The 22,743-nt window shown below is 38.2% G+C and overlaps 1 protein-coding gene across 1 annotated transcript in view; it reads left to right on the top strand.

The window, feature by feature from the left end:
- Positions 1-8,547, top strand: part of Slc6a14 (solute carrier family 6 member 14) — a 29,436-nt gene extending 20,889 nt beyond the window's left edge. Inside the window, exons 11-14 of the mRNA XM_051178884.1 lie at positions 137-236; positions 509-618; positions 6,326-6,493; positions 7,732-8,547. Of these exons, the coding sequence (XP_051034841.1) occupies positions 137-236; positions 509-618; positions 6,326-6,493; positions 7,732-7,878 (525 nt within the window). The 3' untranslated portion in view covers positions 7,879-8,547. The remainder of the gene's footprint in view (positions 1-136; positions 237-508; positions 619-6,325; positions 6,494-7,731) is intronic.
- Positions 8,548-22,743: the final 14,196 nt, after the last annotated feature.

Here is a 22,743-nt window from a genome sequence, read left to right as displayed (position 1 = left end):
ACATGAAACATACTTTTCATGTATTGTTTAAATGTATTCTACTTAAATACTTCACAAAAATGAAAAAATAGTTAAAATATGATTGTGAAAAACTGGTGTGAGTTTGGTTTTCTTTTTTTGTTTTGTTTTCTTGCAGGCTGGAATTTATTGGGTTAACTTGATTGATCACTTCTGTGCTGGATGGGGGATTTTGATTGCAGCTATCTTGGAAATTGCAGGAATCATCTGGATTTATGGTAAGTGTTGATCGCACATTTGTTTATAAGACTTATACAACATCATTTGCTTTTCTTTTCATTAAGATTATGTAGTCATTCAATTGTAATTACACATATAATAGTAAAATGTGACCTGTTGAGCAAAATGCATTATGAATGAAATGGAGTTCCAGGTGTATGATTCACTGTTGCTGTTTAGCAATGTGTTTAAATGAAGGAAGAAAATACTTATGATAATCTCAATGGAACCCTATATGAAAGGGCTCATAGTCTGAAATTGTTTTCTTTAGGAGGGAATAGATTCATTGAAGACATAGAAATGATGATTGGAGCAAAGAGATGGATATTCTGGCTCTGGTGGAAAGCTTGCTGGTTTGTCATCACACCTATATTGTTGTCTGTAAGTAGCATTATACAATGAATTTGATATAGCCAATATAACTCATATCTTTAGATGTTAGTAAGGAACTCGGAGAACAATTCCCATTGAGAAAATAAGTAACTAATTTGGGGGACAAGTCATTTTCAAATTTGTAGTTTTTACTGCAGGTGTCTTCACACTGACTGAATTAAAATGCTCTTGCAGTATTATTTTTGAGGCCATGGGTTTGAACATTGCCCTTTTGAGACAATAAAGAGCTCTCTATAAAATTAAAGATATCAGCAACTAAAAATGACCAATAGGATAAAAATATCAGTAAGATAAATAAAAGAAAATCATAAATTTAATCATTATCTGAAAGATATGGTGAGATATTTATTAACTTCTCTGCCAGAAACTACAAAGCCAGAGAAGAATCAGATGATGTCTTTATTTTGTTATTTTTTTATTGTTTTGGGTTTTTGAGATATGTCTGTGTAGTTCTGGCTGTCCTGGAACTTGTTCTGTAGCACAGGCTGGCCTGAAATTAACAGAAATCTGCCTATTTCTCCCTCCCAAGTGTGCTACTACTGCTCAGCCAAATGAGGTCTTTAAATAAATAAAATGTTTAAAAAATAACATTAAAATATTAGTTTGTACTTTTTAGTTGATTGCTGAGGTATTTATTATCTGAAATTACAAAAAGAAGCTCACTTTTGTCAGTATGTATAATGGTTTATATACAAAATTTAATGATTGACACTACATAGGAGCTGAGAAAAGTGAACAATGGCTTCTTTGACACATAGATCTAAGATCTTCAAAGATCAGTCCAGTAAATTAGTTTCCAAGTGCCAAAATTGAACAGTTCTCAAGATGGACAATTACTATGGTCCCAAGTTAATCACACAGGTAGAGAGTAGCAAAGTTTTGAAGATGTGTTATTACAATCATGACAGTCAAAGGAAGGACTTCCTAGAGAACACCATGAAATAGTTACATTTGATTCACTTTCATGGCATAATATTTGATTGTTTTTAGATGTGCTAGATTTTGTATTTAACATTTTGATATCATTTTAGGTAGTGAGTAGAATATATATGAAGAATCTAAACATTTGTATGCTTCATAGACTTGCTAGATGTCTTTGGAAGTGCCACTGAATATCATTGTCCTTATTTGAAAAGTTTTTTTTTTCAGTAAAATAATCATCCTGTAAACTTACAAAGTCTAAATAGACTTCTTAACCTTTTCTTTTCTGATCCTACTGGTGATTGCAACTAGGACTTTTCTTATCTAAGGAAGAAGTCTACCACTGAGTGGTATTCCCTTCTTCATGATGGGAAATTTGATGTTTCTGAGCCCACTTTATTTTGCTTAGCACAACGATCTCCAATTATACTTATTTTCCACAAATATTGTAATTTTGTTCTTCATTATGACTTAATAAAACTCTATTGTTTGTATTTACCACAAAAGATTACCAAGTATTAGAACACCCTTTCTTTCTGGTTTTCTTTTATCTGTAGTCTGCTATATGGAGGTGTGGGTTCAATGAGTCTCTGGTCTTTCTTACCTTGTGGGCTTATCCTTAGCTAGTTCAGGGTCAAATATCTAGCAGTACTTCTTATTTTTATGAGTTTCCCTTCTTTGTATACCAGGAATCTCTGCTAGCTACACTTAGCTTTGTATACCATTGGCAGATCTAGCCATGGACCATAATCTCTAGTTTGTATACTCAAGCTTGTGTGCTATGAAATCCTGCTAAACTTCAAACACCTTAGGGAATGTTGAGAAAGCAGTAGAGGATGAAAACCCGGATTGAGGAAGCTTTCCTCTTTGCTTGTAGTGACCCAGGTGGCAGACAGCCATTGGGCTGTTCACTTAAACTTGGCTTGAGGCTGTGTCTGCAATTATCAAGTGTGACACTTTGGTGGGCATATTAAGTCTAGATGGTTCATAGTCATAGCCCTACCAGACATGGGGAGTAACAAAATGGATTTCCTCTCCAATGCTGACACAGGATGAGTCACTGTTTCATCAAATGCTGTAAATAGATCCAAGACTTGTGAGAACTGTTGGCATGTGATATAATTAGGATTGCCAAACATTTTCATCAGAGTTATGTGGTTTGCCACTTAGATTGGGCTTCTGTTTCTCTTCCCCACACTGGCTAGCTATGTATAGCCCACTCCATTTCACCATGTCATCTTCTGCTTCCCTACATTTCCCAGCTGTTCTAGCACTTATTTCTTAAACTACAGAGAGAGGGGGGAAGCACTCTTGGTCAGAGGACAACATGTGAGAGTCACTTCTCTCTTTTCTCCTTGCAGGTTCTAGGGATTGAACTCATGTCCTCAGTCTTTGTGTCAAGCTCCCTTCCTTTTTAAATTTTATGATAACCTTTCAATCTCCCTCTCTTTAGAATAGAGTATATTCATTACTAACCTACTCTTTTTATTTAATTACTATTCTATTTAGCCACTTTATATGGCACTGAAAAAACTTGCAACAGAGATTTATCTCAGCTTCCCAACTGATGCCCCAAAACTGCAGATGTGCTCACAATAAAGATACACCTCAGACTCATAGAAGTTAGACTCTAGTCTCTCATAGTGGAAGTATCTCTGAAAGTTAAAGAACTGAATCTTTGACACATTCTCCTTGGGTGGGAATCAAAATAGACCAAAGCAAAGAAATAAAACATATTATTAGTACTCCTTGAGTAAAGGTTGATAACAGGTTGTGTTTGTTTTTCGAGACAGAGTATTACTATGTATCTCTGACTGGTCTGGCATTCATTATGTACATCAGGCTGGCCTTGAAAGCTCAAGTATCTGCATGCTCCTACCTCCTGAATGCTGGGATTAATGGATTTCCCCCCATATAAGGCCTGATTGGTAGCTTTTCAAAATTAATTTTGTTAGTAAATACATGAATCTTCCTATGTGTGTATACGTGTATGATTTTATTTGTTCTCAATAATTCCCTTACCAGCTCCAACTGAATATCTTCTTTTCCTATATGTAAGTGTGGATTGCATGTGTGTGTGTGTGTGTGTGTGTGTGTGTGTGTGTGTGTGTGTGTGTGTATCAGTTCAGTAGTGAAATATGTTTATTTTGGGAAAAGAATAGTATAAGTCAAATATTAGCTCCAAGAGAATCTCCTAAATGCCTTACTTTTAGTGAATTTTGAAAAGTATCCTATGGAGGGATACTCTCTCAGTCTAGATACATGGGGGAGAGCCTAGATCCTGCCCCAAATGATGTTTCAGACTTTGATGATTCCCCCATGGGAGGCCTCACCCTCCCTGGGGTGTGGATGGAGGGGGTAAAGGGACATGATGGGAAGTGGGGTGATGGGAAGAGATAGGGAAATGAGATTGGTATGTAAAATAAGATTGTTTTTAATTTAAATAAAAATTAATTTAAAAACCTATCTAAAATCATTTAAACAGTATTTTTCAAAGTTCCTAATGCTGTAACCATTTAATATCATTCCTTATGTTGTGGTGACCTCCCAAACAAAAAATTATTTTCATCACTACGTCATAATTGTAATTTTGCTACTTTTATGAATAGTACTGTAAATATCTCTGTTTTCCAATGGTCTTAGGTGACTCCCGTGAAAGGGTCAATTGACTCCCAAAGGGTTACAACCTACTGGTTGAGAAGTGATTATTGAATTTTATCACCTTTTTTTTTTTGAGACAGGGTCTTCTGTATTTCAGGCTGGCCTTGAAATCAGAATGTAGCTGAGCATTACTTTGAACTCCTGATCCTCCTCCTGCCTCCATCATTTCAACGCTGAGATTTCAGATCAATCTCACTTTATTTTTCCACACTACTTGAACTTACATCATCAAACTTTTTTGGTCAAGAAGAGGCTAGGAGGGAATTTGCCTTGGTAAACATGTGCCAGTACTATGTGTTTAAATTTGAATGGGTGGCATAATAAGCAGTTGTTAAGGAAGGTCAGAAATGTATCTCTTTAGTGTATGTTCATTCTTACTGAATTTTTAATGTATATGTTGGCAAGCTTATGGTATAGAATGAAGCCATGCTAACTGTTCAATCTTCTTGTATATGTACCCACAAGAGGGGTGATGAATAAACAACTCTATAATGTTTTCTATAGTGATTGTAGTAATTTACATTCTGAAAAATAGTATGCAAGAGTTCTCTTTATTCCACAGCCATGTAAACAGTTCCACTATTGGATATATTCAAAGATATTAAGTCAATATGTTGTAAAGCTATGTGTACTTCAGTGTTCACTACCAGCCAAGGAATGAAAAGAGCTGACCTGTCTGCCAAATGATGACTATATGAAGCCAACGAGAAACTTAGTATAGATACCAGGCATGGTTGTCCATACTGGCACAGAAAACATTCAGAAAATTAATACAGAATGGGTTCCATGGTTTCAGAGTAAGGTCAAGACCAGCCTGAGCTGTAGAGTTAGACTACATAGCAAAACAAAAGGGAGGAGGAGAGGTGAGGGAACTGGACTTAACTTGTAAAACAAGCTTGTTGCAAATTTAAATAAAAAAAAGAAACAGACAAAAGTAAAAAAAAAAAGCAAATGTGGTACATGTATGTATACACTGAATTCTATTCAGCAATATAATGAATAAATCTTTACAATTTTGACATGAATTGAAGGGAAGGATATTAAGTGGAGCGAGCCAGGCATAGTACAAGTAATACTTCAGAAATTCACTCAGATGAGGAACATAAATAAGTTATCTGGTTGAAGTGAAAATAGAATGACAATAATCAGAAATCTTGAACACTGGTGGTGGGGTCTGGAGAGTACATACTAAGTTACAGTTCAATTGGAATAAGGAACTCTGCTATATAATTTAATAGGAGCAAAAATGGACAATAATGTCCTACATAATTTCAAACTTTATAATAGGAGAAGGAGCTATGAAAGTTGCCATAAAGGATAAAGTTTGAGAAAGTAAGTATTTAGCCTGGTATACATACTATATAGCATGTTCACATTTGAAAATATAATATGGTACCACACTTATGTCAAGTTTTATACTTTTGATTATCTGTTAAAAAGGAAGTGGCCAGGCACAGTGGTAGACATATTTAATCCCAGCACTCAAATGCCAGAAGCAGAAATAGGTTTTTGAGTTAAGGCCAGCCTGGTCTACATCCAGGCCAGCCAGGGATATACAGGAGAAACCTATTTCCAAAAACAAAAGAAAAAAGTTAGACTAGAGAGATGACCCATTGGGTAAAAGCACTTCCTGCTTTTTCAAAAGAACTAGGTTACATTCCCAGCATGCACACAGCAGCTTACAACTGCAAATCGAGTTACATGGCCTCTGTTGTCCTCTTCTGGTATCTGTGGTCACCAGGCATGCACATGGTGCACAGACATACATGCAGGCAAAACATTCACACACATGAAATAACACAAAAGAAAACACATCAACGGCTTGGCATTAAAACACACCTCAAATTTACTTTATTCATGTATAATCAAGGGTTTTGAATATAGGTTGAGTAAATAGTTCTTTTATAAATAAGTGGAGGTTTTAAAGTTTTCAGAATTTCTTCAAAATAAAAATAGAAATTTGGTTCACATTATATTGCTGTCTTCTGTCTTGTTACCAATTTATCTTAGGTCCCCATTTTATTGCTTGATAAATTTCAAACTATGACTTACTGTTAATACCAAGTCTAATCCTTTAGTCTAACATGATCTTTTCCTTGTGTTGCTTTCTTAGGCCATTCTAGTCTGGTCACTGGTGAAATTTCACAGACCTAAGTATGCTGACATCCCATATCCTGACTGGGGGGTTGCTCTAGGCTGGTGTATGATTATTTTCTGCATTGTTTGGATACCAATTATGGCAATCATAAAAATAGTTCAGGCTGAAGGAAACATCCTGCAGGTAAGCATATTCAATTCTTATTTTGTATAAGCATTTGTGATAAAATGCAGGTGTGTAGGAAGAGATAAGAGAGTACATGGGATGAAAATAACCACCCTTCCCTCTGACTGCTTCTATACCCAATATTATTTCTGTTATATATATTGTATTTCATTATAAGTTTTTTTTTTTTAAAGTTCGTTACTGTATCTTCAGGCACTATTATACTCTTCAGCATGTAACAATTGTGATCTCTGTCAAAAATCATATGACTCATTTGTTTTTTCTATATGTAATCTCTTTTGAATCCTCATCTGGGTATAATGCAAATCCTAAGTGTATCTAAACTGAAGGAGCTTAAATTGTCTTGCATCCCTTATAGCCCTTGAATCATCTTTCTTCTGCAGAGGCTTAGGGTGATAGACTTAAGTCTTCATACTAGAGCAATGACAAGGTAGGCTTAGGAGACTCTATTTCAGTAAATTCCTGTGTATAACTAAGAACAGATCCAAATAAATTGTTTGGCACCTGGAAGTCCCTTATCTCACTATTTTTTTATTTAAAAAATTTGTTTTTCATTCTACATACCAACTCCAGTTCCCCCTCCTTCCCCTTCTCCCCCACCTGCCCATTTCTCATCCCCCATCCACTCCTCAGAGAGAATAAGGCCTTCCTTGAGGAGTCAACTAGTCTGGCATACCAAGTTGAGGCAGGACCAAGTCCCTCTTCCCTGTATCAAGACTGAGTGAAGCATCCCACCATAGGGAATGGGCTCCAAAATGCCAGTTCTTGCCCCTGGGATACATCTTGGTGACACTGCCAGGAAGCCACCAAACAGACCAAGACATATAACTTTCACCCACATTTAGATTGTCTAGTGTGGTACCATGCAGGTTCTCCAACTGTCAATTCACACCTTGGTTCAGCTGTCTCTGTGGTTTTCCATATTCAAATGCACAATAGTTTACCTCTCAATCTGACCTTCTGAAATAGGGACTAAAATGAATTCAGGAAAGCTGCCTAGAGTGACAGCATGGCCTCAGACACCTTTCTTTTGAAATCACTAGTTTTGGTTTAGTAGAACAATTAACAATTAACAACAATTTATTTGACAATTTGTTCAGTGGCGTTGTTTAGGTTATCACTTCTTTATATTTTTGTGGTTGTTACATCACAATAAAAGTGTAGTTTAATATTTGCTTTTATAAACCAATGATAGCAATTAAATTCTAACACAAGATTTTGTTGTTGCATTTCAGCGTATCATAAGCTGCTGTAGACCAGCATCTAATTGGGGCCCATACCTGGAAAAACATCGTGGGGAGAGATACAAAAACATGGTTGAACCTGCAAAGGAAACTGACCACGAAATACCTACTATTAGTGGCAGTAGAAAACCAGAATAAGATATCCCTATTGAAAATATCTGATTGTTATACAATGTGATTTGTAGAGTAGGGGATTTTTTTATTTATTTGTGTGTCAATCAAGCAGGTAAATATACATGTCACACTCAGTATAGAGTTGTTAAGTACTTTTTTATCCAATCAAGAATGAAATATAAAAATGTGAATTTATGAATGTTTAATAATGTGCTTGTTTCCCTTAAGGATTAGCTATTTGTTAATACATATACCCAGTTCTGTTTTACAATGACATTTTGTAAATATTACTAACATTTCTTTTTTTTTTTTTTTTAGTATACTGGTTTCCTGTGAAGTAGTGATGCTTTGTACTTGGCGATTTAAACAACATTTGTTTCACTAGTCTTAATGCACTTTTCTGATTCATAGGATGGGCAAACAATGAGTCAGTGTAGTTACAGGCAAGTGTTACACGAGTGAAGTATCATGTATAAAAGTCACAAATGGGGCTTGGAAAGATTGCTCAATGGTTAAGAGATCTGGCAGAGGATGTAGGTTCAATTCTCAGCATCCTCATAGTGACTAATACTATCTGTAACTCCAGTTCTAAGGCATCCAATGTCTTCTTCTGACCCCCATGACACTGAATGCATATGGTTTACATACATGCAGGCAAAACACCTATACACAGAAAATAAAAATGAATATCTTTTTAAAAAAAAGACATATAACAAACATGTAGGGAGAGGGGCTGTATATGATATGAGGACTGTATAATACCTATGATCCAAATATGTCTAAACATGTCATTCACTTATTATGATTCAGATTTTCTATGTAAACTTTACTCTTTAGGTTGTATTTGGAATAAAAACCACTCATTAAATTTCTATTGAGTTTCAAAAAAATAAGTATTTCATTACATTCTCTGAATTATAGATTCAATTATATATAGAATTTGGATGAAATTCTTATTGATCTGGCATTTTGATAATGATATATGCCTAACAGTTCAAGAGTAATAATATTCTTTTATGGATTCCTTTTTGCCTAAGAGTAATAAAACATTTATATATTAATGTTAATTGTTAATTAGTTGTCACTAATAAAAAGTTTATACTCTTGTTTCCTCACAAATGATGACACCTTGTGCTTTATTATATATTTTTGACATATAATTTAAAATCACAGCTTAGGATAATGAAACTTACCTTAAGTAGGGAACATTTCAAGAGTCATGCTGAGCTTTAGGAGCTCACAAGACTAAAACTGTATCATTTTCTTTGGATGTAGATTTGCATTTGGGGGGAGAGAGTGAGTCCATTGTTTTCATGAAAATGTCAAAGGAACTTGTAACTCAAGAAAGAAACTTAACCATGTACTGCCACCTAATTTGTACTTGGCAACTGTGTACCAAGAAGGAACTCCTTTTTTTCATGCATCAAATCTTCTCCTTCCTTTTTCTTTTGATCAAAGATCAAATGAGCAAACTGGTTAATGTATCTCTTTAATTAGTAGAAGTGAGTGATTTGGAAAAGAGGTGGCATGAAGGCATCACAATAGACCTATAAGTAACTTGTCTCAATGATTCACATATAAGATGAACTTGTCTTGATACTTTGAAGGCTATCTTTGTGGATAAATTCAATGCTGTGAGCCAGATTAAAGAACCTAAGTCTCAGTTAATGTTTTTATAGTATACTATGTGAGCCAGATGATGGACTAAAATTTGGAAAAAAATTTTCATTGAAATTCAAACTGTATTGAAACATTCTCCCACATATTTGAGGGTTGGGGTTTGCACTAATTAAATATATGCATGCAAATTTTAGGTGACATTTGGAATCTGTAGAGAAAATTTGGGCAGAGAGAATTTTTTTTCAAAAGCTGAAAGACTTGTATCACTACTATCAAGTGTGAAGAAAAATAGATCTTAATCACCATCTTAATTTATGGAAAAACTTATGTTGCAAGGTGGCAAATGATCTTTATATTATAAAGATTTCATACTAATAGTAAGCAGTCATCTGCATAATAAACAGCTCCATGTAATTCTTCTCACTTTGATTAAACTTGTAGACAATTGCAGTATTAGGCTGCAAGCCATTAGATTTCAAACTTAAATGAAGATATCATTGCTTTTTATGTCAGCTATAAACTTTTGAACTGCCTTTCCTTTTCTGTACTTCTACATCCCTCTTCTGTAATCTATATTGGCCATGTAATTGAGTCTTAAAATAAAATGTAAGCAAAGCAGTAAGTGTGTGGAATCTGTACTTGACATGCCCACTCCTTTAAATAAAATCTCTTTTTCAAGACATAATCAGCTGAATCCAATCATGATTTTATTCATTAGTATCACTGTCATCATTCAGAACTTGTACAGTGGGAATTTTCAGGATTTTAACACAACCATATAAACCCCTGATGAAAACGGTGTTATCAAGTTTGTTGTGCTGGTATTCCATTATTTTCATATTGAGGAAAATTTTCTGTTCATCAGCAGTTGTTTGAGTGGAAGCAGTTAAAATATTGTGGTTGAAGGCGTTGACTGGAATGTACATTTTGTTGTTCTTGAAGGATGAAGCAGTATTTCTCCATTCGGGATGAGAAGTCTTGGGTGGCTTTTTATATGTAATTAACTGTAAAAGAAATTTTACCATTGTGGTTTATCAGAGCATGGCAATTTCTGGATCTTACCTCATACCAATTTAATTATATAAACCAACTGATTCACCCTAAGAGCTAGAGATTAAAAATGTTTTGAAGGGTGACCTTGATTCACAAGTATGTTTGGCTTATGTACAGACTGAGGGGGAAAAGGCCACAGAAGTTGTCATGTAATACTAAAGTGCTGTACTTAGAAATCTTCTGAAGTCCAGTAGTAGCCTCCATCCATTCCCTTGTCTTTTATGTTAAAGTACTTCACTTGAAACTTTAAAGACCAAGAGATCCACATTTAGACCTGAAATAGCTGAATATACATAATGTTCCCACTTAGCAAGCTAATAAAAAGTAAAATAAATGGAATCATGGTGGCCATTCATGCAGTTGCCTGTAAAGGTAATTACACTTGCATAATTTAATGGAGGCTTGGCAGAAGAAAAAGAAAACAGTAACTTAGCCATGGGATGGGGTGGCTTAGAGTGAAATAGAAAAAAAATGAACTAAGAAAGGGGTTGATTCCTGAAACGAAATTGTGGTTTTAAATTAAGATAGTTGGTCCACTTTGGATTAATATTTGGTCATGGTAAAAGCTAGGAAATATACTTCAAGATATGGGTATAGGCAGGAACCTTCTGAAGTGAGACTGCAACAGAACAGGGAAGAGCTCCAAGTATTAACAGACTACATGGAGTGGAAATGTTTTTGCATAGGAAGTACATTATCAGTGGGACAAATAGCTTGCAGAATGGGAGGAAATCTTTTCCAGCAATATATGTCAAAGATGGAACTAATTTCCAGGTTTTACAAAGAACTTCCAAATTGGAGCTGCTAAAGTCTCCTGTGAAGCAACAAACAGGCCAGTGGAATATATAGTTTTCAAAAGAATTATTGGCCAATAAACATTTTCAAAAGTAGTTCATTCCCCTAATCATTAAGGCAATGCAAGTTAGAAAGACTCTCAGGCCAGTGAGAATGGCTACCATCAATAAAACAAATGAGAACAGAATTGCCTAAGATGTAGGGAAAGAGTGACCCATAGTCACTGCTGGTGGGCATGAAAACTAGTAAATACAAAAATCAATATTGAGATTTCTCTAAAACTTAAAGTTTCATGTTACCTAGATTTGCCATTCTTTAGCATACTTCCAAAAGGTCTCCATATCTTACCAAGAAGATTATTGCACATTCATGAATTTTGCTCTTTATTCACAATAGCTAAGAAATGGAACCAGCATAGATTTCCACTAAGAAATAAATGGGTAGTGAAAAGTTGGTACATATATGCAATGAAATTTCACTCAGATGTAAGGAAAAATGAAATTTGCATGCAAATGGATGTATCTAGACGTTTTAATACTAACTAAAGTGACCCAAATTCTGAAAGACAAAAATGGCATATTCTTTCTCACAAGCAGACTTTAGTATGTAATCTGTACATGCATACCTAAAAATGGGTATAAACATAGGCAAAGTCAATGCATCTAGAAAGAACAGAACAGATAGGAAATTGAGATTCCCCAGTAGAGGGAAGCATAGAGAATATATATGACTGAAAAGCTGAAAATGAGGGTGGGGGGGGGTTCAAGAAGGTAGGCAAGAAGGAGATGGGGATAATGAAGAGATACCCAAGGAGAACCAAATAACTGTAACACGCTTTGTTTGAAAATGACATAATGATACCCAATACTTTTCATATTGTTATAAAAAATAAAATAAATGGGCCAGTGGTGGTTTCATATATGGTTATCTATAAAGGAAATTATAGATAAGTCATTTATTTATTATACTAAATAGTTTACTGCAGCCAGGAAAGTTCCAAATTCTACCTCATGATAATCTAGTTAGGCAAATTCACAGGTTCCCTCCTGCTAACACCTAGAGATTAGAAATATATTCAAATGACCCCAACTAGCACTCCTAGTAGTAGTGGATAAGTAGTATGAACTGGTCATTTCCTGTGATCAAATTGGTAACTACTCCATCAGTGGGCCTTCATCCAATAACTGATGGAAACAGATGCAGAGACCCAGAGCCAAGCACTAGGGCCAGCTTGGGAAATCTTGCTAAAGAGAGGGAAGAAGGATTGTAGGAGCCACAGTGGTCAAGAACATGGCAAGGAAACCAGCAGAAACAACTAATCTGGCTCATGGGACCTCACAGAGTCTGAACAAACAACCAGGGAATATGTATTCCTGTCTCTGGCCTCACGACCGCTTGTTTGTCTGTGATTGACAGGTGTCCACAGCTTCTAGCGACCTACGCAGGCTACACTTATGACATGGCTGCGGGGGATGAGTGCAGCGGTGACGCGGCCCAAGATCTAGGCCCTCTGTATCCATGTGACCATTGTGACGTATGGCCTAGTTGCGGGATTCCTGGCAAAAGGAGCAGGGCTGCCCCTGGTCCTTTGGCTGGCTCTTGAGAATCTATTCCTCATCCTGGATCGCCTTGCCCAACCTGAACACAAGGGGAGGTGCTTAGTCTTACCATAACTTGATGTGCTATGCTTTGCTGATACCCATGGGAGGCCCTGCCCCTTTCTGAAAAGAGAGGAATGGATTGAGGGAGGAGGTGGGGAGAGGGAGTGTGAGGAGACGAGGGTGGGGAAACTGTGGTCTGGGTGTCAAATAAATAAAAATGAAAACAGAGAAATATGTTGAAAGGAAACTGATTAACAAGTGTGTTTTGTGCAGGTTCAGAGTCAAGGAAAAATACGCGGAGGTCACCTTAGAAAGCCAAAAGAGCTTTGTTTTTGTCTTGGGCAGTATGGTAGTTGCCTCTGTCCCTGTCACTAATCCTCCCTGAAAACACATTACTTTAGATTTTAAATACCAGAACACTCGAGTGTAAACAAGAAATAATTGTGAGCCCCCATAAAGTTCCCAGTGGGATGGTATAAGATGCAAGGGGTGAAGCTGAGGAAAAGAAGGGGCCAATTTCTTTTCTTTCTTTCTTCCTTCCTTCCTTCCTTTCGTTTTTTTTTTCTTATTTTGTGCATTGATCCCAGTTACCCCTCCCTTCCTTTCTCCCTCCCTTCTTTTTTCCTTCCCCCTCCCTCCTTCCCTCCTTCCTTTCCTCCCTCCTTTCTTCCTTCCCTCCCTCCCTCCTTCCTTTCCTTCCCTCCCTCCTTTCTTACCTCCTTTCTTCCCTCCCTCCCTCCCTCCTTCTTTTCCTCTCTCCCTTCCTCCTTCTTTTCTTCCCTCCCTCCTTCTCTCCCTCCATCCTTTCCTTCCCTCCCTCCCTCATTTCTTCTCTCCTTCCCTCCCCCCTCCTTCCTTTCCTCTCTCCCTTACTCCCTCCTTTTCCTCCCTCCCTCCTTCCTTTCCTTCCCTCCCTCCCTCCTTTCTTCCCTCCTTCCCTCCCTCTCTCCCTTACTCCCTCCTTTTCCTCCCTCCCTCCCTTCCTTTTCTTCCCTCCCCTCCCTCCTTCCTTTCCTTCCCTCCCTCCCTTCCTCCTTCTTCCTTCCCTCCCTCCCTTTCTCCTTTCCCTCCCTCCCTTCCTCCCTCCTTCCTTTCCTCCCTCCCTCCTTCCTTTCCTCTCTTCCTTAAGCCCTCCTTTTCCTCCCCTCCCTCCTTCCCTCCCTCCCTTCCTTCCCTCCCTTCCTTCCTCCCTCCTTCCTTTCCTCCCTCCCTCCTTCCCTCCCTCCTTCCTTTCCTCCCTCCCCCTCCTTCCCTCCCTCCTTCCTTTCTTCTCTCCCTCCTTCCCTCCCTCCTTCCTTTCCTTCCCTCCCTCCCTTCCTCCCTCCTTCCTTTCCTTCCCTCCCTTCCTTCCCTCCCCCTCTCCCTCCCTTCCATGCCTCACCACCACCCTCCCATCCCCCCCATTCCACTGGGAGAAGGGGCCATTTTTTTAACAAGAGATGGTGATGGTAGGGAACTGGCACTTAACAGCTCTCTTGTTCTCTTGTGGTTAGTGAGAGGTTCCCTGGAGAGTTGACAAAATCATTAGCGACCTATGTCTATCTTCTAACTGACCATAACCATGGAATAAAACGGCAAGCACTTGGGAAGGAAACTCATGCATGGGACAAGCAATGCCAGAACTCTATAGAGACAGCAAGTGGCGATTGATCCTCTCCCCTCGTTTCTTTTCCTCTTTTTATAGTCTTACAATCACATGCCCATCCACATATCCAGCTAGTTTAATCTTAGGGCAGTCTAATCTTAGTCGGCTTACCTGGTATAGTATTTTCAACACTGAAAGAACAAAAGCGACTATAACACTGCTCACGAGGATGAATACGATGTTCATGGCCGTTCCCTGGTGTCTGCCTCAGCAGAGGGAGCAATTGCCCTGAAACTGTCAGGCAAGGTGGTGGGAGTCAAGGCTCAAGAGCTCTCTTCTTTACACCGCTTAGTGATAACTGGCCTGAGTTGCCCGCAGCCCTGCCTTATATGCTGAAGGTGACTTCAGCATTCTTTATTGTGACCCCATAATCCCCTCTGGCAGAACCATTCTGGCCGGCAGGAAAGGGAAACGCCCTGGGCACTGCTTGACTGGGTGTTGGATTAGGTTGTTCCGCTAGAGGGAAAGAGAGAACAGGCGTGGAATTTCATTAGAACGATGCCGAGTTTATAAGCAGATCCATCAAATGTGTGAAATATAAAGCATTCATTGCTCCTTTGTTCTTTAAAGATGCTTGCCCTTGCTGAATAAGCTGTTTTTTGTTGTTGTTGTTGTTTTTAAGAAGCACTCTATGTTCAATGAGTTGTGTAGGCGATATCCTCAGCAATGGGGCCCCTCTGTCAATTTACAGAGAGAAACCCACTGATTTAGCGACAGTCTGGGATGTGTTGGGGATTTTCATGGGACCCCCTTGACCAACAACTCAATTGAACGCAACCCAGACCCGTTAGGAAGCCTTGCCTAACTACAAGAGATGGCCAATTGATACTCTCTATCCCCCTATTACTAAGAGTGTTCACTAGGACCACCATCATAGATTTAAGGGAATTTTCCACTGCATTAGGTTTCCACACTACCCCCCAAATGCTTCCCCAGTTCCAGCTGTCTCTCACCCTCATATCTGCTCACCTGATTCCTCCTTCTGACACTATCTTGTCCTAGTCTGCTAGTAAAGTCTACTCTTTTTCCCTCTCCCAGGGAGATCAATGAGTCTTAATGGTGGCTCCGCTTGTGGAAGTGTCCAACTTGATTGGTCTCACTTGAGGCCCATTCCATTAGAGGGAGCCCATGCCCCACTTTGTCTGGAGGGCCAAGAACTGGAAGCTAGATGGCTTAGAGACCTAGGGTAGAACCAAACCCCCCCCAAAATCAATAAAATTATTCTTAAAAATATTCTTTACACAGCTTAGGGTTTAGTCCAGTCATTATCAAGAAGGCTTCTCCCAGCAACAGATGAAGCAAAAGCAGAGGTCCACACCCAGACATTAGGTGGAGCTCAGTGAACCCCACAGAAGAGGGGGTGGATGGATTGTAGGAGCCAGAGGGGTCGAGAACACCAGGGGAACATGGCCCACAGAATCAACTAAGCAGTTCTCATGGAGGCTCACAGAGACTGAAGTAGCCATCACAGAGTCTACATGGATCTGTACATAGATACTGTGGTTATTTATCTTGGAGTTTTTGTGAGACTCCTAACAGTGGGAATGACCCTTTTGCCTAGTCTTAGGACCCTTTATCTCCTGCTGGGTTGCCTTGCCCAGCCTTGATATGAGGGTTTGTGCCTAGTCTTATTGTATATTGTTATTCTGTGTTCAGTTGATATCACTGGGAGACCTGCTCCTTTCTGAAGGGAAACACAAGAAGCAGTGGATCTGGGGAGACAGATGTTAGGTGGGGTGGGGTGGGAGGAATGGAGGAAGGGGAACCTGTGGTCAGAATGTATTGCATAAGTAAGAAGAAAAAATGAAAGCAGTTTTTTTTTCTTTGTTGACTCTGTTAAATATCAAGTAATAAGTTCCCTTTCTGGGCCTAAAACCTGCCAAGGCTTTGATTAATTCCAGGGCTCAGAGTACCAGACATGTGCTGCCTGCCCTACTCTGCCATGGAGTGGGTCTTAAAGCCAATTAGAGGGCCATTCGCTATACTCACCACAGTCAACCCTCTCATTCAGGTGGCCATATCTTGCCCAGCTGGCTGTAATTCTGGTTCAAAGAGTTCATAGCTCATCAAAACCAATGGTGTCTTTTCCCTCAGCTGCCTACTCAGTACCCCCAGGTAGTTTGACTGCTAGCCAACATGGAGGAAGTTTATAGCTCAGTGCCAGCCGGTTTTCTCTGTATCTTACAACCAAGATATGTGGTCTCTTCCATAATGTGATCTTATCCTTTATTTCTGGTGGGTAGCCAAGAGGATTGGCAAGAGCTTGTATTGTTTTGAGAGCGTCTGTGGCTTCCTTGACCCACTCCTGTGGAGGTATATGATATCTGGGAACTATGTTCAGTAATCCGTATTATCTAGGAGCATTGCCATCAAGTCATGCTGGGTGACTATCTTCAATCTCTCTTTTATATTTTTTATTTGGGTTACAAGACAGTGGGCTTCCTCTTGGCTTCTTTACACTACCTTTGTCCTTATTAATCCTCCCTCTTTTTGCAGACTTTTCTTCTCAATACTCCTACCTCCCTTTCTGCTTAAAGCCTATTCCCCATCGCTATTCTGTCTCTTTCCTTTCACCTATGTTCTACTGTACACCTCTACTTAAGGCAGTCTCCTCATATCTCTTTCCCAACTTTTTTTTTTAACACAAGTACATTGTGTTAAAAAACCACAATCAAAGTGTCAAAGCTGGATTGACATATGAGCTAGAACATCCAACATTTGTCATTAGGCAGGTGTTTCCTTGCTCAGCAAATTGTTTTCTTTCTCTCAGTGTCATCCATTTCATTGTTTCATTTTTCATTATAGCTGTGTAAAATCTCATTATGTATATTTAGTATATTTTATTATCCATTCAGAAGTAGATGAAAATATGGCATGCGTTCATTGCTTTTTTTTAAAATTTCAATTTTTAAATTTTGAATTTATACAAAATATTGTAGGTGTATGTATAATTGATTGTCTGCATATATGTGTGTGTAGCATACACATGCTTAGTGTTCCAGGAATCAAGAAGGACCAGATCTCCTGGAACTCGAGTTACAGCCTATTGTTAGTTGCCATGTCGGTGCTGAGAACTGATCCCAGGCCCAATCAAAGTGAAATCAATGCTCTAAACTCCCAAGTCATCTCTCCAACTCTAAGGACTCCTTCCTCTCTCTTTCTCTCTGTCTTCCCCCCACCCCTGTGTGTGTGTGTGTGTGTGTGTGTGTGTGTGTGTGTGTGTGCCCGCCCACAGTGGACACTGGTTCTCCTGGAGTTCCAGGTGGTAGTGCACTGTCAAATGTTGCTGGGAAACAACCTCTGTTCTCCTAGATGAGCAGCATTCAACCACTGAGCAATATCTCCAACTTCATTACTTCTTAAGTACATAAATAAATAGATTACTTTAGAGATTCTTTAACCTTTCTTTATATTGTTAATGCCATAAATGCATATATATATATATATATATATATATATATATATATATGTTGTCTTAGGGTTTCTATTGCTGTGAAAAGACACCATAACCATGACAACTCTTATAAAGAAAACATTTAATTGGAGTGCCTTGCTTATTGTTTCAGAGGTTCAATCCATTATCATCACGACAGGGAGCATGGTAGTATGCAGGCAGACAGGGTGCTGGAGTCCTATCTTACTTCTTGTATACAACAGGAAGTTGACTGAGACACTGGACAGTATCCCGAGCATAGGAAACCTAAAAGCCTACCCTCACAATGACACACCTTCTTCACTAAGGCCATACCCCTTCCTACATGTCCTAATAGTGCCACTTCTTATGAGATTATGGTGACCAATTAAATTCAAGTTACCACATATAGCTAACATAAAGGTATTTTGTACTTGTGTCTTTTTAAAAATACTGTAGTGCAAAGAAAATAAAAGATACACAAACTAAATTTGTATTTTTTATTCTTGCTCATCTATTTACTTTTATCAAACTACTTTATTGTTTTCATGTTGTAAATTACTGTCCAGTGGCCTTTGATTTCAACTCAGGGTAGTTCATGCAGGCCAAGTCTTGTGGTAATTAAATAATTTGACTTTGTTAAAATCTGAAAACGTCTTTATTTCTTTATTTCATTTTATTTTTAAGAATAAGTCTTACTATGTATCTCTAGTTAAGCTGGAACTTACTATGTTGACAAGCCTGGCCTTGAACTCACAGAAAATTGGCCTGCCTCTGTTTCTCAAGTGCTGGGATTAAGGGCATTTGCTACCATGTTTGGGCATTTGCTACCATGTTTGGTACTCTTTAATTTAAATACTTTTTTTTCCTGAATACATGATTTTCAGTGGACCATGTCTTTTGGCACTTTAAATATATTATCTCAGTATCTTCTAATCTTTGAGGTACCACCTTAGAAAAAAACTTTCTATTTAGTTCCATATCCCACTTTTTAATCGGATTATTTGGTGTTTTGGTAACTAGATTCTTGAGTTCTTTGTATATTATGGAGATCAGTTCTCTGTCAGATGTAGGGTTGGTGAAGATCTTTTCCCATTCTGTGGACTGCTGTTTTGTCTTATTGACTGTGTGCTTTCCCTTACAGAAGATTTTCTGTTTCAGGGGGTTCCATTTATTAATTGTCGATCTCAGTGTCTGTGCTACTGGTGTTATGTTCAGGAAGCGGTCTCCTGTAACAATTTGTTCAAGGGTATCTCTCACTTTCTCTTCTAAGGGATTCGGTGTGGCTGGATTTACGTTGAGGTCTTTGATCCATTTGAACTTAAGTTTTGTGCATGTCAATAGATATGGATCTATCGGCAGCATCCAGTTATGTGAGCACCATTTGTGGAAGATGCTTTCTTTTTTCCATTGTATAATTTTAGTTTCTTTGTCAAAAATGAGGTGTTCATAGGTGTGTGAGTAATATCAGGGTTTTCAATTCTATTCCATTGGTCTACCTGTCTATTTTTGTGCCAATATCAAGCTGTTTTCAGGATTATAGCTCTATAGTAGAGCTTGAATTCATGGACGGTGATGCCTCCTGAAGTTCCTTTATTGTACAGGGTTGTTTTGGCTATCCTGGGTCTTTTGTTTTTCCATATAAAGTTTCCATATAAAGTTTCAAGGTCAGCAAATAATTGTGCTGGAATTTTGATGGGGATTGCATTGATTTTGGGGAAGGCCTGGGCTCTGTTCCTGCTCCAAATGATATGATAGACTTTGAAGACTCACCATAGAAGGCCTCACCTTCCCTGGGGGGCAGAAAGGGGATGGGGTGGGGATTGGTGGGGGGAACATTGAGAACTGGGATTAATATGTAAAATAAGGTTGTTTCAAATTTAAATAAAAAATTATATAAAGAAGAAATAAACTTTCTGGGGTATTTGCATATAATGCTTGCTACTATTACATTTCTCTTTATTTTATTTTCAAAATACTGTAATGTTTATATCTTTTGCTTTTTTTTTACTTCATAGTCATTCAAGTTAGGAACTTGGAAATTTGTATCTTTTCTTAAATCTGGTCTGGGAATTCCTGTCAAATTGTCTTCCTACTCCTTGTATTCCTGTCTTATTTTGGATCTCTTGGGGGTGTAGCACAAATGTATTAGGTTGTGTGTGTGTGTTTTGAAAAAAACTTTACTTCTCAGGCTTGATAATTTCACATGTTGTCAACTTTGCTTAAACATTTGCCTGATGGTGACTTTTCCCATTTCTATGCACAGTTTAAGTATTATCTTATATGCCCCAAAGTAAGTAATGGTGCTTTTCAGGTTTCAGTTTCGGTGACCCTTCTCTGGGTTTCCAACAATGTGAGTTCAACTTGATAACTGCATGGAATATGTGGTTTCCCAACTATCTATTCCTTAAGAAAGCATTTAGTGATGATCTCATTCTTTATCTCATGTTAAAATGATATGTAAATGTCAGAAACCTTGACAAATGAAAGGCTGGTACACATACAGACATGCAGGAAAATACTCATACATGTAAAATATAGCTGCTAAAAATAAATAATATGCTATGTCTGATATTGTGGATATTAGAAGAGAACAAGGTAGGGGAATGTAAAAGGGATGTATTTGTACATTTTCACATAAACACACACACAAATGGAAATATATTCTGTGTTCATGGGTTAGGAGACTTTGGATTGTTAAAATATCAATACTTCACAAGCCAATTCATAGAATAAATAAAAAATTCCGAAACATTTTTCATATAAAAGTGAAAAACAACCTAGAGTTCACATGAAGTCAGAGAAGACCCCAGATATTGATAGTAGCCTTGAGAAGGGAGGAGAACTGAAAGAATCATAGTTACTCATATAGAGCTATAATATAAAAGTACCATAATTAGAATAGAATGCTAAAATGGCATAACAATGTGCTTAGGTACCAATGTCTTTTCCTCATGTTTTACTGGTGACAGACTCTCTTGATATTTGCTTGTGTTGTCATTTTTTAACTCCTTTGTAAAAGGCAGCGAATATATTGCTAGCTGTAGATACTAAGTATCTCCAATGCTGTGTTTTCTTTCTAATATTATTGTTTTATGTAGTTTGTAGTTATTTTATGTATGTGAGTGTTTTGCCTGCATGTATATGTATATGTATAGTATATGTATATATAGATATAGATATATATGTGCACCACATGTGTACCTGGTAACCATGGAGGCCAGAAGAGAGTGTCTGAACCTCTGTGACTGGAATTACAGGTAGGTAGTCTTTTTATGGGTGCCTGGGAACAAACTTGTTTCATTTGGAAGAACAGCCAGTGTTTTCAATCACTGAGCATTGTAGTTATTTTTTTGTTCTGTTTTGTTTTCCTCTTTGGGGGCCCACTACTGAGATCCTAAAATAAAGACATGGAGACTTATTTTTACTAATGAATGCCTGGCCTCAGCTGGGCTTATTTCTAGACAGCTTTTCTAACTTAAATTATCCTGTTTCTCTTTAAGTACATTTTTCCTCTGGGCTATTTATCTTTCCTTATTCTATGTCTGTCGGTCTGTCTGTCTGCCTGCCTGCCTGCCTGCCTTCCTTCCTTACTCTGTAGCTGGCCCCTGGTGTTCTTCTCTCCTTTTCTTCTTCTCTTTCCTCACCCTACTCTAGGTTTCTCCTCCTATTTATTCTCTCTGCCTGGCAGCCCCATTTATCCTCTCTTCTGCCCTGCCTAGCTACTGATCATTCATCTCTTTATTAGTCCAATCAGGTGTTTTAGGTAGGCAAAGTAACAAAGCTTCACAGAAATAAGTTAAAGAAATATAAAAGAATGCATCATTAAACAAATGCCCCACAGCATAAACAAATATAGCACATCTTAAACTAATATTTCAAAACAGAATATCATTCCAGTTCCTATTTCTGTCTTTTGAAAGAGGGAAATTTTAATCTTTGTTTCCAAAATGTCACTCTCCAATAACTAAATGGTATTATATAATTAGAAAAATATGATATCCGACAGTTTCATCAAATTAAGATGTTACTTTCTTTTAAAAACAGCTGTATGTGAGTATGATTTCCTACCATTTGAATTGCTCTTTTAATAGAGGAGATTTTTAGTATTTTTTATTCAAATTTGAAACAAGCTTGTTTTACATGTCAATCCCAGTTCCCACACCCTCCTGTCCTCCCCTGTTCCACCCGCCAACCCCCATCCCATCCCCTTTCTGCTCCCCAGGGAGGGTGAAGCCTTCCATAGGGAGTCTTCAGAGTCTGTCTTATCATTTGGAGCAGGGCCCAGGCCCTTCCCCATGTGTCTTGGCTGAGGGAGTGTCTCTCTATGTGGAATGGGCTTCCAAAATCCATTAATCCATTCATATACTAGGAATAAATACTGATCCACTACCAGAGGCCACATAGACTGCCCAGTCCTCCCAACTAACACCACATTTAGTGAATTTGGGTCTGTCCTATGCTGGTTTCCCAGCTATCAGACTGGAGTCCATGACCTCCCCAGTTTCTGTGGGTTTGTCCAGCCTGGTCTTGACCTCTTTGCTCCTCCCTGTCTGCAACTGGATTCCAAGAGTTTGGCTCAGTGTTTAGCTGTGGGTGTCTGCTTTTGCTTCCATCAGCTACTGCATCAAAGCTCTAGGATGGCATATAAGGTAGTCATCAATCCCGTTATAGTGGAAGGGCATTTAAAGTAGCCTCTCCACTATTGCTTAGATTGTTAGTTGGGGCCATCCTTGTAGATATCTGGGCATTTCCCTAGTGCC

The sequence above is a fragment of the Phodopus roborovskii genome, unplaced genomic scaffold, assembly GCF_943737965.1.
Source record: "Phodopus roborovskii unplaced genomic scaffold, PHOROB, whole genome shotgun sequence".
Lineage (NCBI taxonomy): Eukaryota > Metazoa > Chordata > Mammalia > Rodentia > Cricetidae > Phodopus > Phodopus roborovskii.
This window is presented reverse-complemented; position numbering and strand designations above follow the sequence as displayed.